The sequence below is a fragment of the Empidonax traillii genome, unplaced genomic scaffold (genome assembly GCF_003031625.1).
Source record: "Empidonax traillii isolate 1590-97213 ecotype Southwest subspecies unplaced genomic scaffold, ASM303162v1 scaffold167:size2001844, whole genome shotgun sequence".
NCBI lineage: Eukaryota > Metazoa > Chordata > Aves > Passeriformes > Tyrannidae > Empidonax > Empidonax traillii.
Window position 1 is genome coordinate 548242 of NW_020955360.1, and position 13334 is coordinate 561575.

The following is a 13334-nucleotide window of genomic DNA, read 5'->3' on the forward strand; positions in this document are numbered from 1 at the left end:
GGTGTTAACATCATCTGAGGATTTTAGAGCTAGGCAAATGGCTTTGTACCTGCCCTTTAAGGGATGCTCCCTCCGTTTCCAGGCCCCGTGCTCAGCGTGACCCCTTCCCCCCACCTTCCTCCGGACCACACTGCCAGCTGGGTTTACCCAGCCCCACGGCCCCGACCCCTCCGGGTGGCTCGGCGCTGCAGAATGCTGCCCCGTGAGGAGGGCGAGCTCCCCCTCACCACAGCACTCTGTGGCGGCCACTGGGGTCTTCCTTTCTTAAATCATTTTGTTTGGGGATCTCAATGCTGTGCTCAAACGAGGCAAAGCGGGGCGCTCGCCTGGCCCCGGGGGGCGGGGGTAGCTGCTCACCTGCGCCCATCCCCGCGGTGCGGGGCGGGGGCGCGGGGCGGGCGGCGGGGCGGGGCCGGCTCTACTCTGCACCGGCTGTACTCGGCACCCTCCCGCGGGGGCTCGGGCATCTCTGCGCGCCGGGCAGTGCGAGCGGCAGCCGCACCGGGAGCGGGGGGTGGTGGTGGTGGTGCTGGAGGCGGCGGCGGCATGGAGGGCGCGAACCTCGTCCGGGAGCTGGCGCACGCCGCGCTGCTGCTGCTGAGCCTCTTCCCCGCAGGTGGGAGCCGCGGGCGCGGGGGGCGCGGAGCCCCGCGGGGCCGGGGCCGGGGCCGGCGCGGGCGGCGGCGGGGAAAACTTCGGCGCTGGCGGCCCCTTGCACCGGGGGTCGAGCGGCAGCCCACGGTGTGTTCGGCATCGCGCCGCGCTGCTCTTGCGGGACGCCCCGCCGGAGGAAAATAAAGTCCTTTGTTTGCCGTGCGCGGGTATCTGGGGCTGGGAGAGGGGCAGGCAGGGATCCCTCAACCCCCCTTCCCCCGCCCCATCTCCTCCGCCGGGCTGTTTTGACAGTAAACTATCTGGTGATCAGTACAAAATGTCCCCGCGGCTAAGTGCTCGTTGAACAATGGGCAGGAACGAGCCTCCGCCGTCAGGTGTCCATCGCGCCCCTGCGGGGTGAAGCCTCCGCGGGGGGCTGATGGGCTGTGCGCCCCTTGGTGCGGCGCTTGCCGCGGGACACGGCATCGGAGCCGGTCTGCTCTGGCACTGACGGACTATCGTGGTGAAGGGGAGGGTGAGCGGTGCTGCTCAGGCCTTCGGGAGGTCATCCGGTGGTAAAACTTTGGTGTGTCGGAGGTTCCCTTCCCCTCCTTGCTAAAAAGAGGGGTTTACCTGCCTGACCTCACGTCCGTGGCGCACAGGGCTAGTGGTTTTTAAATACTGCATCTGGCTGTAGCGCTGGGCAACTTTGCACATGGCTTTCGGAGTCGCCGTGCAGCTCCTTGCCTGGTTTGTATGCTTACGAGGCGTTTGGCAGTGTCCAGGGCAAGGTGCTGTAAGGAGATCGGTGCTAGACCCGTGGAGGAATTTGGTCCCGGGCACATAAGTCTGAAAGCGGATAACGTGAAAGGTTATTTTGCTATTTACTAAGAGGAAACTGAGGATCCAAGGAAGCGATGCACAGCGCGCAGCGTTAGGTCTAACGTCTGCTGCCACCAGTAGAGAGGAGCCTTGCAGAGCACCCTGTGTGAGAAAGCCAGGGAGAGCTCCTCCAGCTTCTGCCCATGCTGCTGGGAGCAAATACAATTAAAACATCAGGAACTAATTGTAGTGACAATTTGCATTTCTTTTTGTAAGCAGTTTATTTAGGGATGTGAGGGGGTCACTCACTAATTTATGAATATTTTTGTTTGTAGTTTTCTTAAGGTAACTTTTTGTGTTTACTTCCTTTTGTTTATTGATAATCTGAACTAGAGTGTGGTATCTGAAATTTTGGACTGTCCTATTTAGAAACATCCCCATAGGGCTGCAAAATGCTAGTGCTGTGGCCACAGGGATGGGAAAGTCACCTACCAATGAGATATTCCTAGACAGAAATTAAAAAAAATGTTGAAATGATTGATACCTACCAACTTTCTTTACTTCATTTATTTCTTGCCTGCACTTTAAGGTTATTTTTCATCATATGGTTAGACTGTCCTTAAAGAAAGCTTGGGGAACAGGTCACACTGGCAACATCTCCTGGAAGACAGAGATGCAAGTTCCAGAGTACTGGAGAGATAAGGAGGGAACCTTTGTCACGATCCTTCATGTTGTTCTGGATTCATACCCTTGACCTGTGGGAGACTTCACCTCAGGGGTACATCAGACAAACTTGTGTAAACGGAAACACCCTGTGTTGTAGGCAGAAATTACTTGCTGCTGCAAAAAAACAAATGTCTTTGGGTATGTATGCATCTCATCTGTGTATCACACAAATGTAGGAGTATTCCGGGCTAGTTTTGTGGTGCTGGAGGAGGTATCAGAGTGATGGCTCCTATCCTTGCAGCTGCCTAGGGAACATCAGAAGTGACAGGCAGGACAGAGCTAATCTGCTTTTCTGGATTGCTCTGGAGCTGGCATGATCCTGGCTTACTTTTGGGTTTGCCTCAGTGCAGACACTTGGCCAGTATAATCTCCCACAGTCCCTATTGAGACCTATCCTGTTTATCAGTATACAAATTTATATTAAGTATTTTTCTTTGGCTCTTGGTCAAGAGCTTCTTCCTTTGGTTGCAAACAGGGAAGGAGGATGTAGAAAACAGCTTAACATAGCTTCTCAAAGGGTAAACCATTCATTTCTTCTATCCATAGCCCCTTTCTACTTTCTGATTTTCCTGCATCTTAACATAGGCTTCCACACTTCCTTCCATTTGTGGATTGCCTAATCCTCATTTTGATGCAGTATTCTGGAGTGATCTTTCCTCTGCCTCTTCTGTCCTCCCTCAGGGCTTGCTCTGTCCCCCACTGCCCAGTACTCTTACAGAGTCTCTGGAATTTCCATCCTGTTGTCATGGAAGACTGGACATGGTTCCTTTCAGCATCCATCAGTGCAACCCTTTTTTTTTTTTTTCAGTCAGCTATGGAGTAATAGGAGACTCTCCCTGTGCCCAGAGGGAAGAATGTCTGTTTTCATGATGCTTCCTGCTACCTGTCAGCCATGAGAGAGGAGACTTGAAGGAGCAAGATTGAATCTGATGAGGATTCTGATTGCTGTCACTCAGTCATTGCCTTGACCCTCCTCAAGCCATCTGAGTATCCTGCGCTCCCTACTCCCTTGTTTCCATTTCTGCTCTCTCCTCCTCCTTTTCTACCCTCCCTCATGGCAGTGCAGATTCTCCTGTACATAAATGTGGCCCAAGGCCACTGCCAGGAGCAGAATGGAAATGTCAAAGATTGCTCAGTATTCAACTCTTTTTCCTGCGTTACAACTGGGAACCCTCTGCCAGCAAGTGCGTAAGTGATTTTTGTTCAGGCTTTATAATAAAGAATGTGACAAATTTGGCGAGAAGTGAGACTCCCATTTGCATCCTGTTTAAATACCATTCATAGAGACTGGAGGCATTTCCATGTGCTTATTTTGCCAGAGAGAGCCTCTTGTCAACAGATGACTGCAGCTGTAGTACTGTTAAGTTTTACTGGCTCTCCGTGGGTTTTCCATCCTGCTTCAGCTCTCCCAGAAATCCATCACTGATTGTCCAAACAGTAATGCTTCTTTGCAGGTGCCTGAATTAATCACAGGATCCTGTGTCTCCTCCAGAAGGGATATGCTGCACAAGGGCACAGGTGGAATTGGAAGGGATATGTCTTTAGCACATGTAAACACAAGCTAGGACAGGTCTTGGGAGGAAGATCTGAGTCATATTCAAGTCAGTAGGAGGTTCTTGTAGTGTAACTTGTTTTTTTAGCTCTTTGGTCTGTTCTGAGAGACTCTAATGATACATCTGTAGTCTTTTGATTTCTGTCTGAACTATAATTTGGATTGTGCGAGCTATCAGAAAGATTTTTAACGCATATCTGGAGATGTCAAACTAAATACCAAATACTAGGAATTTGTAGTTTGAAGGAAAGCTGCTTTCTAGACTGAACAGTAAACACCCTGGTGTATTCTGAAGGTAAGGAATAACAAATTCTGGATAAGAAGAGAATGACACAGCATCAAAGAGTTTCAACAACATACATGTTTATCCACAATACACAATGACTGATATAATCTCATCAGTTTTGTAGGAGTCAGGTTAAGCCACTTCTCAGCTTTTTTTCTCTGTCCACAAAAATGAATGCCTTTGCAGAGATCAAGTGTTGCGCATTGTCTTGCTCTATGGTTGTGACACATGATTTTACAGATGTTGTTTTCTTTTTCATCTAGTACAAACATCTTCCAGGATTTTGACTCATTTCCTTAAGTCTCTTTCAGCTGTTCAGAGAATGGCTAGAGGAAATGAGGTCTGATATCCTAATGCATTACATTTACTGTAAGCACTCTCTCACTTTTAAGTGTAAAACTTTGGTTTTTTAAAATTTCTGGATGTCTTTCTGACTGCTCCCCTGCACAAGAAACAACTTGCTGATGTTTCTGCCCTTTAGAAACTCATCTTCCCTAGTTGAGACTTTTCAGCCATAACAGGGCTTAAGATGCTCATTGTAACCTTAGGCAGAAGAAAAGAGCTGATGGTAAAGGCATCTAGTAAAAGTGGTGGATTTCATGCTGGATTTTAGTGTGTTACATCTTTTACACATTTATTAAAAAAATCTGAAGATAATGCACATAGAAATGATTAGACCATGAAATAAAAGGAATTTTAAAATTACTAATATTCTTCTGTATTATTTTACTGCAGAAGTATTGTACTTGTTTTTTTCAGTGACTTTTAGGAAACCAGAAGGGTTTTTTCCAAGAGGACCCTCTTTGACAATGAATCCTACAAACAGTCATAAATGAATGTAATTTTACGTGTGTTAGCACTCTTCTTGGCTGGTTGCCAAACCTAATGACAACTGAAGTGTATTGTTTGTCCACTGGCCAAGATTGCTGCCGTTACTGATAGAAGCGTAAGGAGAGTGTAAACATCTGTGTTTGAAGGGAGAATGTGACTCCTATTTTCTAGGGTATACCAATTAGAAAGCACAGTAAATGTTATTCTCTCAGTGGATTTACTCTTGGGGATTATATTGATTTATTCTGAAAACGTAAGTTTTCAGATTTAATGGATTTTTAATGATATTGTTCGTGTTGCAAAGGATTTTTTTTTTTTTTTTAGCACATCTCTTGGCTTTAACAGCAAACAGGCATGTAAATAACAGAAAAGTTTCTAATGTTACTACTATGCTATGCAACTCCTGGGATGCTCCATTTGGATCCTGGAAATTAAACTGAGACATCACTGAGTAACATGAGCTACAGGGTTTTTTGTCACTGGGGGTGAGGAGCGTGAGGGGTGTGCTGACTGCATTAAATATCTATAATGTTAAATGCCAGCTTGACAGTTGAATCTGTAATCACATAACACATTCATTAATATTTGATACGGAAAAGAATTCTCTGGTCAACTAGGAACTGATGGTTGTAAATCTAAGTGATAAAGAGAATGCATAGTCTGATTTAAGTTAGTAAGAGATGAAAACTGGCAGGGAAATGTGGAAATCAGAGAGATGCATCTCTTACATGTTATTTGGGAGCCTGGCAAATGCCAGGTTAGTCCTACATCTCCTTTCTTTTCCCATCAGTAATTGTTTTAAGCTGTGTTCCTCTGCTTATACTGGGTGAACATATTCCTCATGAGGGATCAGAGAGCTGGAGCACCTCTCCTGTGAAGACAGGCTGAGGGAGTTGGGGTTTTTCAGCCTGGATAAGAGAAGGCTTCCACTACCAAAAGGGGCCCCTACAGGAAAGCTGGAGGGGGACTTTTTACAAGGGCATGTAGTGATATGATGGGGAAGGGAAGGGCTTTAAACTGAAAGGGGGGAGATTAGATGTTATGAAGAAAGTCTTCACTGTGAGGGTGGTGAGACTCAGGAGCAGGATACACAGAGAAATTGTGGATGCCCTATCACTGGAAATGTTCAAGGCCAGGCTGGATGGGGCTTTGGGTAATGTAGTCTAATAGGTGTTTTTGCCCACAGCAAAGGGTTGGAACTAGATGATCTTTAAGATCCCTTCCAAGCCAAACCATTCTATGATTCTATGACATGGAGTGGACTTCTTTTACAGAAAGGCTCTGTGCAAAAGTCACACAGGAAAAAGAAAGCAAGCTTGTTGGTTATAACCTGTCATTCATAGCCTGCATGGTTTGAAGGGGGAGGAAACATCCCAGTGAGCTGTGTAATAGAAATGTTTTGGGTGGTCACATTCCTTGATTGTTCAGAACTGACTATATTCCTGCTGAAGGGTATCACAAGATTTAAAACTTCCTCTTGGCTCTCTTAATTGTTTTTTTGTTCAGGACTTAATGGCAGCAGTGATGTCACATGTCAAAGGTTTTGTCCACAGCCCTCAGGACTGGAAACTTCACTCTTTGCTGAATGAAATCTAACTTTATCATTCATTCACCTGCCTCCCGCAGCCAGGTTTCTAAGAGACACTGCAAATCTTGTGAAGCTCCCACAGAACTGTAGGATTAAGGCTGGAGGAGACCTGCAGAGATGTGGTCTGTCCTCTGCTCTTCCCTGTAGTCAAACGGAGCATGAAGACTTTGTCTAACCTACTGTAAGGCAGACTTATGGTGCAGAGTCTACCAAATGTTTTTTCCAGCACATAGTTGTTAAAGGGCAAAAACTTCTTCCAATACGTAACCTTATCTCCCTTGCTGGTTGCTTAAGTGCATCCTTTTTTCCCCCCCATCTACTGGATGGAATGAACTTCTGATCACCGTGCTATTTATAATAATATTTTACACATTGACAATATAACACCTTTGACTTTTCTTTTCTGTGATACACTAAAAAAAAAGGCTAGAAAAGGTTTATCTTTTGTAACTCCTCCTCCTCCTCTTCTTCTTAGTCCTCTCCCGCTTGTTTTCCTTTCCTCCAGATACAATGTGTAAAATTGAAATCCGACTGCAGATGAGACATATAGTGTTATCACTTCAATAAAAGTTACCTCCTCCATACTACATGCTCCAATTTGATTCAAAGCATTGTAAATCTGATTTTAATCATGATTTAAATCAGCCAACAGTAAGCCTCATTTTAACTGTTTTGCATTTGTACTTAATCATTTTGCAAAGAAAGGTTTAACCTCCTTTATTACCATTGAGATAGTTTTAATTAAATATAGCCTTTGCAGTTAACGCTACACTTTGATTAATCGTTGTGCCTGTATTTAAGCAATTATGTAGCTTGTTATATATATACTTGCTCTGATTCTTCATGTGTATGTTTTAGTATGAAAATAGAAAGTATTGACATTTCTAGTATTAGATAATTGATTTTTACTGATGATACACATCGATTACAATGAAGAAAAAAAGAATTCTGAAATGTTCTTCCGTTAGATAAATAGCACCACATAGAAGCCAGCCAATTCAGAAGAAAAAACTCATTGAGAAATGTTTTGAAATAAAGAATTAAAGTCTGAAAGGCCTATCTGTAGTCAAAACTAGTGGTTTTGAATCACTGTGCTACAAAAATTTTAGAACTAGTCCATCGCATCCTCTTTTTATTCTTAAAGCGGTAATGGAAAGAAACATTCATAGGGTTTTTTTGACTCCTGATCAGTAGCTCCTCTTTGAGTGGTCTAGTTGCTTAATTGAGTGGAACTGAATGAACTGAAATAAAGAAAATATTTTCTCTGCACCTGCTAGGAAACTCCAGATGTGAAAGGATGGTTTATCACTGCAGCACAACCTCCTTATAGGTGCTCAGTGACTGAATGCCATGAATCCAGTAGTTTGATTATCTTCAAAATGTTGGCAGCAAGTGTATAACTTGATTAATTTTTTTCTTTAATTTTTTTTTAATGATTAGAGGAGCTGTAAGTTTAAATATATAATATTTAATTATATGTAATATGTAATTATATTTTCAAAATCACTGTTGAATATTTTTCCCTTTTAAAAGAAAAATGCGCATTATAAAAATGTCATATTTTTACTTTTAACGTGATAGTAAATTAAATATGTGGTTTAATAATGTGTTTTTACCTGAAGTGGTTCTGTTTGTAGGATTTACATGCAGTTCTGCACTAGGACCTGATACTGAGGCATTCATTTTCTGCTGCTCAGTGACTGACGGATTCTCTACTTTTGCTGCCACTTTGTTTGCTATTTTGTATGACATGGAAGTGATTTTTGTGCCTGGATGAGCATAACTTTTTCACTTTGAAAAGAAATTATGTTATCTTCTACAAAAGAAAAGCTTTGTCCCAATAGTGTTCATTGTAACACAAGCTGTTGAAGTTTCCTATTCCGCAGCATGTCTAACTTCCAGGTATTATACATAAAATTGCTGACTTTGCAGTAGTGCTAATATTATCATCCCTAGGATTTGAGGTATGCAGCACAATAAAAGAGGTCAAATGGAAGGAGCAGAAGTAAACCCTGTATTTCTGTATATCCTTCCATAATCTAGATACATTCAGAAGCAATGCTGAAATGGGATTCCCCGCTTAGGCAGGTACTCAGGCTGCACCCAGCTGCACCCAGTCCTCTGCGTATCTCTCCTGAAATAGGAGGGAGGACCACTTTTCAATATGCAGCAAGCTATATGTATGCCATGTATATGCAGTTTGTGATAGGGCTTGTAAGAAAGAAATAATAGAAACTAAAATGCAGTTTAAAAGCAAAAACCACAAGTGGGAATTCTGCTGACGTTGGAGATGAAGTTCAATAGCTGAGTTCTGTATCTCCTTGCCAGAAGACTGGGGAAATGAAATGGATCGTCAGAAATGTATGCAAGTCTCGGTATTTAAGACATTTCTAAGACAAAATCAGTGACAGATGTTTCTGGGTGTTAGTGTGATGTCTGAGGTGAGATTTTTCACCCAAGGAGGTTTTGAAGAACGTGCCAAAGATTCCTCCAGAAGATGTCCTAGTCACAGTTTCAGAATGCATGTTCAAAGATGCTTCTCTGATACTGGGTACCTCATTAAAAAACTGTTCATTTGATTTGGTATTGTCTGTAAAACAACACTTTTACAGGAATTTTTTACCAACATCTTAGTTAGTAGGAAAGCTTGTGCATTAGTTAGACAAAGAAAATCTAACGTATTGCAGGCTTATTGAAAATCTCTGGATAGATACACTTGATTTATATGGGAAAATATGGAAATATTCTAAAACCTGCTTTCTAAATGGACCCATGTGACATGTGGCTGTATGACATGTGATGCAATGACTTGTATTTCAGTAATGCAACTGTATAAATACTGCATCTTATTACTAAACCCAACATTTTTTTCAATAATCTGTCAGTTTTTTTCAGTGGAAAGAGAATACAAAGTATTATGAACATATAAAATAGCTGTGTCTTTTCTACAAAATTTGGCAAATTCTGTGTTTGTTAATCTGGAAGTGATGTTTATTCTGTAATCTTCTAGGAAAATGTACTGAACTAAATATCTAGAGAAAGTGAAAAGCAGTGCTCCTCTTTGTGGTATTTAATGTGGTCCGTCATAGAAGCAATGATAACATAATTATGCAATTATTGGTATATTTTCCCCTCTGGAGGCCTTATGTAGATGATTACCAGTGCACCTTTTAATGAAATTGCTACTATTTGATAAAAATGCTGCCAAGACTTGAAATAATTAGAATTTGCCTTGCCAGAAGTCTTACATCTCCTTCCTCAGTTGAGCTTTTTCCAAATAGGCATTAATTCAGATTGCAAAACGATTGACTGTTCTCCAGTTTTCTCATTTCTCTTCATTAAAACTACCTTTCACTGCTTTTCAGAAAACATGCTTTTGAGCTCGCGTTGCTCATTACAAGGAACATTCGTTCAAAATGGAAGTTGAAAGATACTGCACCTTTTAATGGAAATGTCAGGAAAGAGAAGTGAGAAGAAAGAGCTGTTCAAGGAATAGATGGGGTGCATGATAGCTGAATATGAATACACTGTGCATTAGTGTGCTTTTTCATTCCTTCTAATCATTCTCCACACTTAGTTATAATTTGTTTATTTATGTGTCTAGCAGCTGACAAAACTAACTGTGGGAACAGCTGGTTAATAAGTAATTTTGGAAATTAAAGGAAGGCAGTAATTCAGTAGGAGTAGAGATCAGTCTAAATGTATAAATCTCAATATTGACAAGTGTTGTGGAAAACAATTGCTCTTTTTTTTTTTTTTTTTTTTTTTTTTTTTTTTTTTTTTTTTTTTTTTTTTTTTTTTTTTTTTTTTTTTGCAAGTCCTACTTCTGGGTGTACATACATACATATTTAGCTGTCCTGTATTTCTCTTTGAATAAGAATTATCAGGTATTTGTTTCAAGCATATGCCATTCAAGTTTAAGAAAAACATGGGTCAGACATGCTTTGGGTTTGGTTTTTTTTCATTAGTACACTGCCTGTAGATTCCTTCTGTAGTGGGAAGTTTAGGTATGAGAGACCACATTGCATCAGTGTGGTGTAATAAAATTAATTAATCATATAGAACAGGTTGTAGCTCATGACTTCAAAATAAGAAACTGAACTGCTGTGGTGCATATGGTGCTCCTTCAAAAAACAAGCCTCAAAACAACAGAAAAAGCCCCATGACTTCTGAGAAAAAGAGGATTCAGGAAGGTATCATACTCAGCCTTGGAAAGAAGGATAGTGTTTGATCCTGCTGTGGCTATTTAGTATTGTGCTAAAGTAGAATTATATTCTGTTACATGTCTACTTTTGACAAATTCCTCTATTAGCAGAGTGAGGAATATCTGTCAGAAAGGGCAAGCTGCTGAGCAGGCAGGAATGGTAGCCTGTTTCCATTGCTGGAGTTTCCTCATCCCAGCAAGGGAAGACAAAACGAGTGGTAAAGAGGAAGGTGCATCTCTGGAAGGTGCAGTTGCTTTCCCCCAGCCCCCAGCCTTGACCGAGTATTGCACTTGCATGGATAGGGCAGCTCTCACGTGGTTTTGGAGGTCATGTGCAGAATCTGCTCTGCTAAGCCTGCTTCCAAAGTACAGAAGCAAAGTATTCCTAGCTCCATCGCTAATTGCTGTGGCAAGACCCCCTGCAGGAGGATCTACTGGCTGCTACCCACAGGCAAAGGATCAGCCCAGGTGCCCCTGCTTATCCTGCCTGAAGATCCTGTGAATGTCTCTCTTGGAGAGTGGGATGTGCGGGGGCTGGAGAGCTGGCTGGATTTGTCTTCTTGCCACCTGTCTCTGATGCTGGCTCTTTCTGATTCACCATACCTCATTCAGAGGGCTGCATAACCTCTCTTCAGGTGTAGCTGGGTGTCAGCTCAGTCGCCTGAGCTTTCTCTGCAAGGGGTAAGCACCAAGTGCCTTTTACTTGTTCTGTGAAGTGCCCTCCCAGGCCATGAATTGTTTCTTGAGGGAGGTCCATGTAGAAGCAATGCCAAACTGGGGAGCTGAAAGCTTGCTGTAGGGCATCACTGCAAAAGGGGATGTCTCACAGCCACAGCCATAGTCTGTCTGCCTCTGGTTCTCCACCCTCAAGCCTCCACAGATGATAAAGACAACCATTGTTCTAGCCTCCTGCCACTTCCTTTCTCAGGTTTGCCATGGATTGGAATCAGCTGGCTGGTTCTACACTCGCTCTTTGTGTTGGGAGATCCCTGTTTTGCCTTGATGCTGCTTGCAGATGAAGTGAGCTTGGCTGCGCCTTTGAGTGCTGGGCTGGCAAGCTCCTGCCTTCTGCCCTGCACAGTGCCCTTTCTCTGCCCCTTTCCTTTCAGGGTGAGGGGGCAGGCAAGGCTGGTTGAGAAGACAGGGGTTGCCGTCATGCAGCTGGTTAAAAATCAAAGCCCCCATTAATGCTCTCTCCTGGTTTTCTGCCTAGTAACATGTAGGCATTGAGAATCCAAAACCTCAGAATAAGCACAAGCTCATGAGCTTGGTGTTTCTGCTTGGGAAAGACAGCACTGAAGAGTCTGTTGGTCAGCAGACAGCACCAAGCCCTGTTAGGTGGGTTAGAAACAAACTGCTTGGTTCTGCAGGGAAGCATAATCAGCTTAGACCCTTAAATATGTGTTTGGTGACAGTTATTTTTCAGTCTCTGAAATGAAGCTGTGGCAGAGGAGACGGTCAGCATTTTGTCAGCAAGGTTTTGTGTCATTCATATATGCTGAGAGTCTGTGACCCTTGTAGGGACAATCCTGTCTTGGGTCTTTTCTGGACTATGTCTTTGAGGAAGACACTGGCATGGGTGTTGGCATGGATGGTTTCTTTTGCAAAGTAAGAGCCTGTACTGCTATCCACCTTTTCCCCCGCAGCCTGGCTGAAATGGGATCTGATGTAGCTTTCAGATCAAATCATTTAAAATTGACATTTGCCATTGCTAAACTTTTCATCTAGCATAAGGGAGAGAGTCTGTTTAGTGAAGTGGAACAAAACAAGTAAGCATACGATAGCATCTCTGCTTTGAAAAATCTAGGAGATTTTATACATCAGACTAAATTCAAGTTGTTTCACTGCAATTAACATGCAGATTTGACTTCATTTTTTTCCTTGGGGCTTGGACAAAGAAAATACAATTGAAAGCATTTTACATTCATGTCCATCATAGCATATGTCAAGTGTCTTAGTGGCTTTTACAAATAAGAGGCAGAATTGGAAAGGCAATAGTCTTCAATTAGACTTGTATATAAATACTATAGAGATAAATGAGCAGGCTTTTGGCTAGGACCTCTGAACTCACGTAAAAGAGAAGCTTTTCCTTCTGCTCTTTTGGACTTGCAGGGGACTTGAGTGTCTGAAAATATGTTCATTTTTTCCAGCAGTGTTGGGTATGCTGAAAGGGAATATTACCTCCCTGCAAGCCATGTCTTGCTGATATCCCCAGACCACTGCATCTACAACAGTGCCACTACTTTAACTGATAACGCATATCTCTTGTTTCTGCTCTCTTATGTTGTTGTAGATGAGAAACCGCGGTGAGTGAGGTCTGTGTGATAGCCTTTGAAATGAACCCAGTGCTCAGAATGCCTAGGCACTCTCCAATTGTATCTAATCCCCACAATCTTACACAAAAGTCGTGGACATTTTGTCACTTGAAGTTTAGCTCCTCTGTGCGTTTATCATAGAAAAACGTTAACTGCTTTAGAAATCATGGTCAGGATCAGGTCACAGCCGGGTCATTGTTTTCGTTGTGGAGTGTTTGCACAGCTTACATGATGATGACTGTGAGGGTTATGGACAACTGCAAGGGGAAAAGGCAGAAGCTCAGGGGGGGCTGCCTTGCCCTTACAATGTGTCCCAGCCCTGGGGGAGGCAGGGCGAAGGATTTGCTCTCCCTGAGCAGCAATGAACCTGTTGTCAGGGCGCTGCCAGTCCCATAGGCTTGACAGAGAGGCTGGTA

At 43.1% G+C, this 13334-nt stretch overlaps 1 protein-coding gene across 1 annotated transcript in view; it reads left to right on the plus strand.

The window, feature by feature from the left end:
- The first annotated feature begins 531 nt into the window (after nucleotides 1–531).
- KIT (KIT proto-oncogene, receptor tyrosine kinase) overlaps nucleotides 532–13334 on the plus strand; it is a 54530-nt gene continuing 41727 nt past the window's right edge. The window contains exon 1 of the mRNA XM_027885542.1: nucleotides 532–616. Within this exon, the coding sequence (XP_027741343.1) occupies nucleotides 547–616 (70 nt within the window). The 5' untranslated portion in view covers nucleotides 532–546. The remainder of the gene's footprint in view (nucleotides 617–13334) is intronic.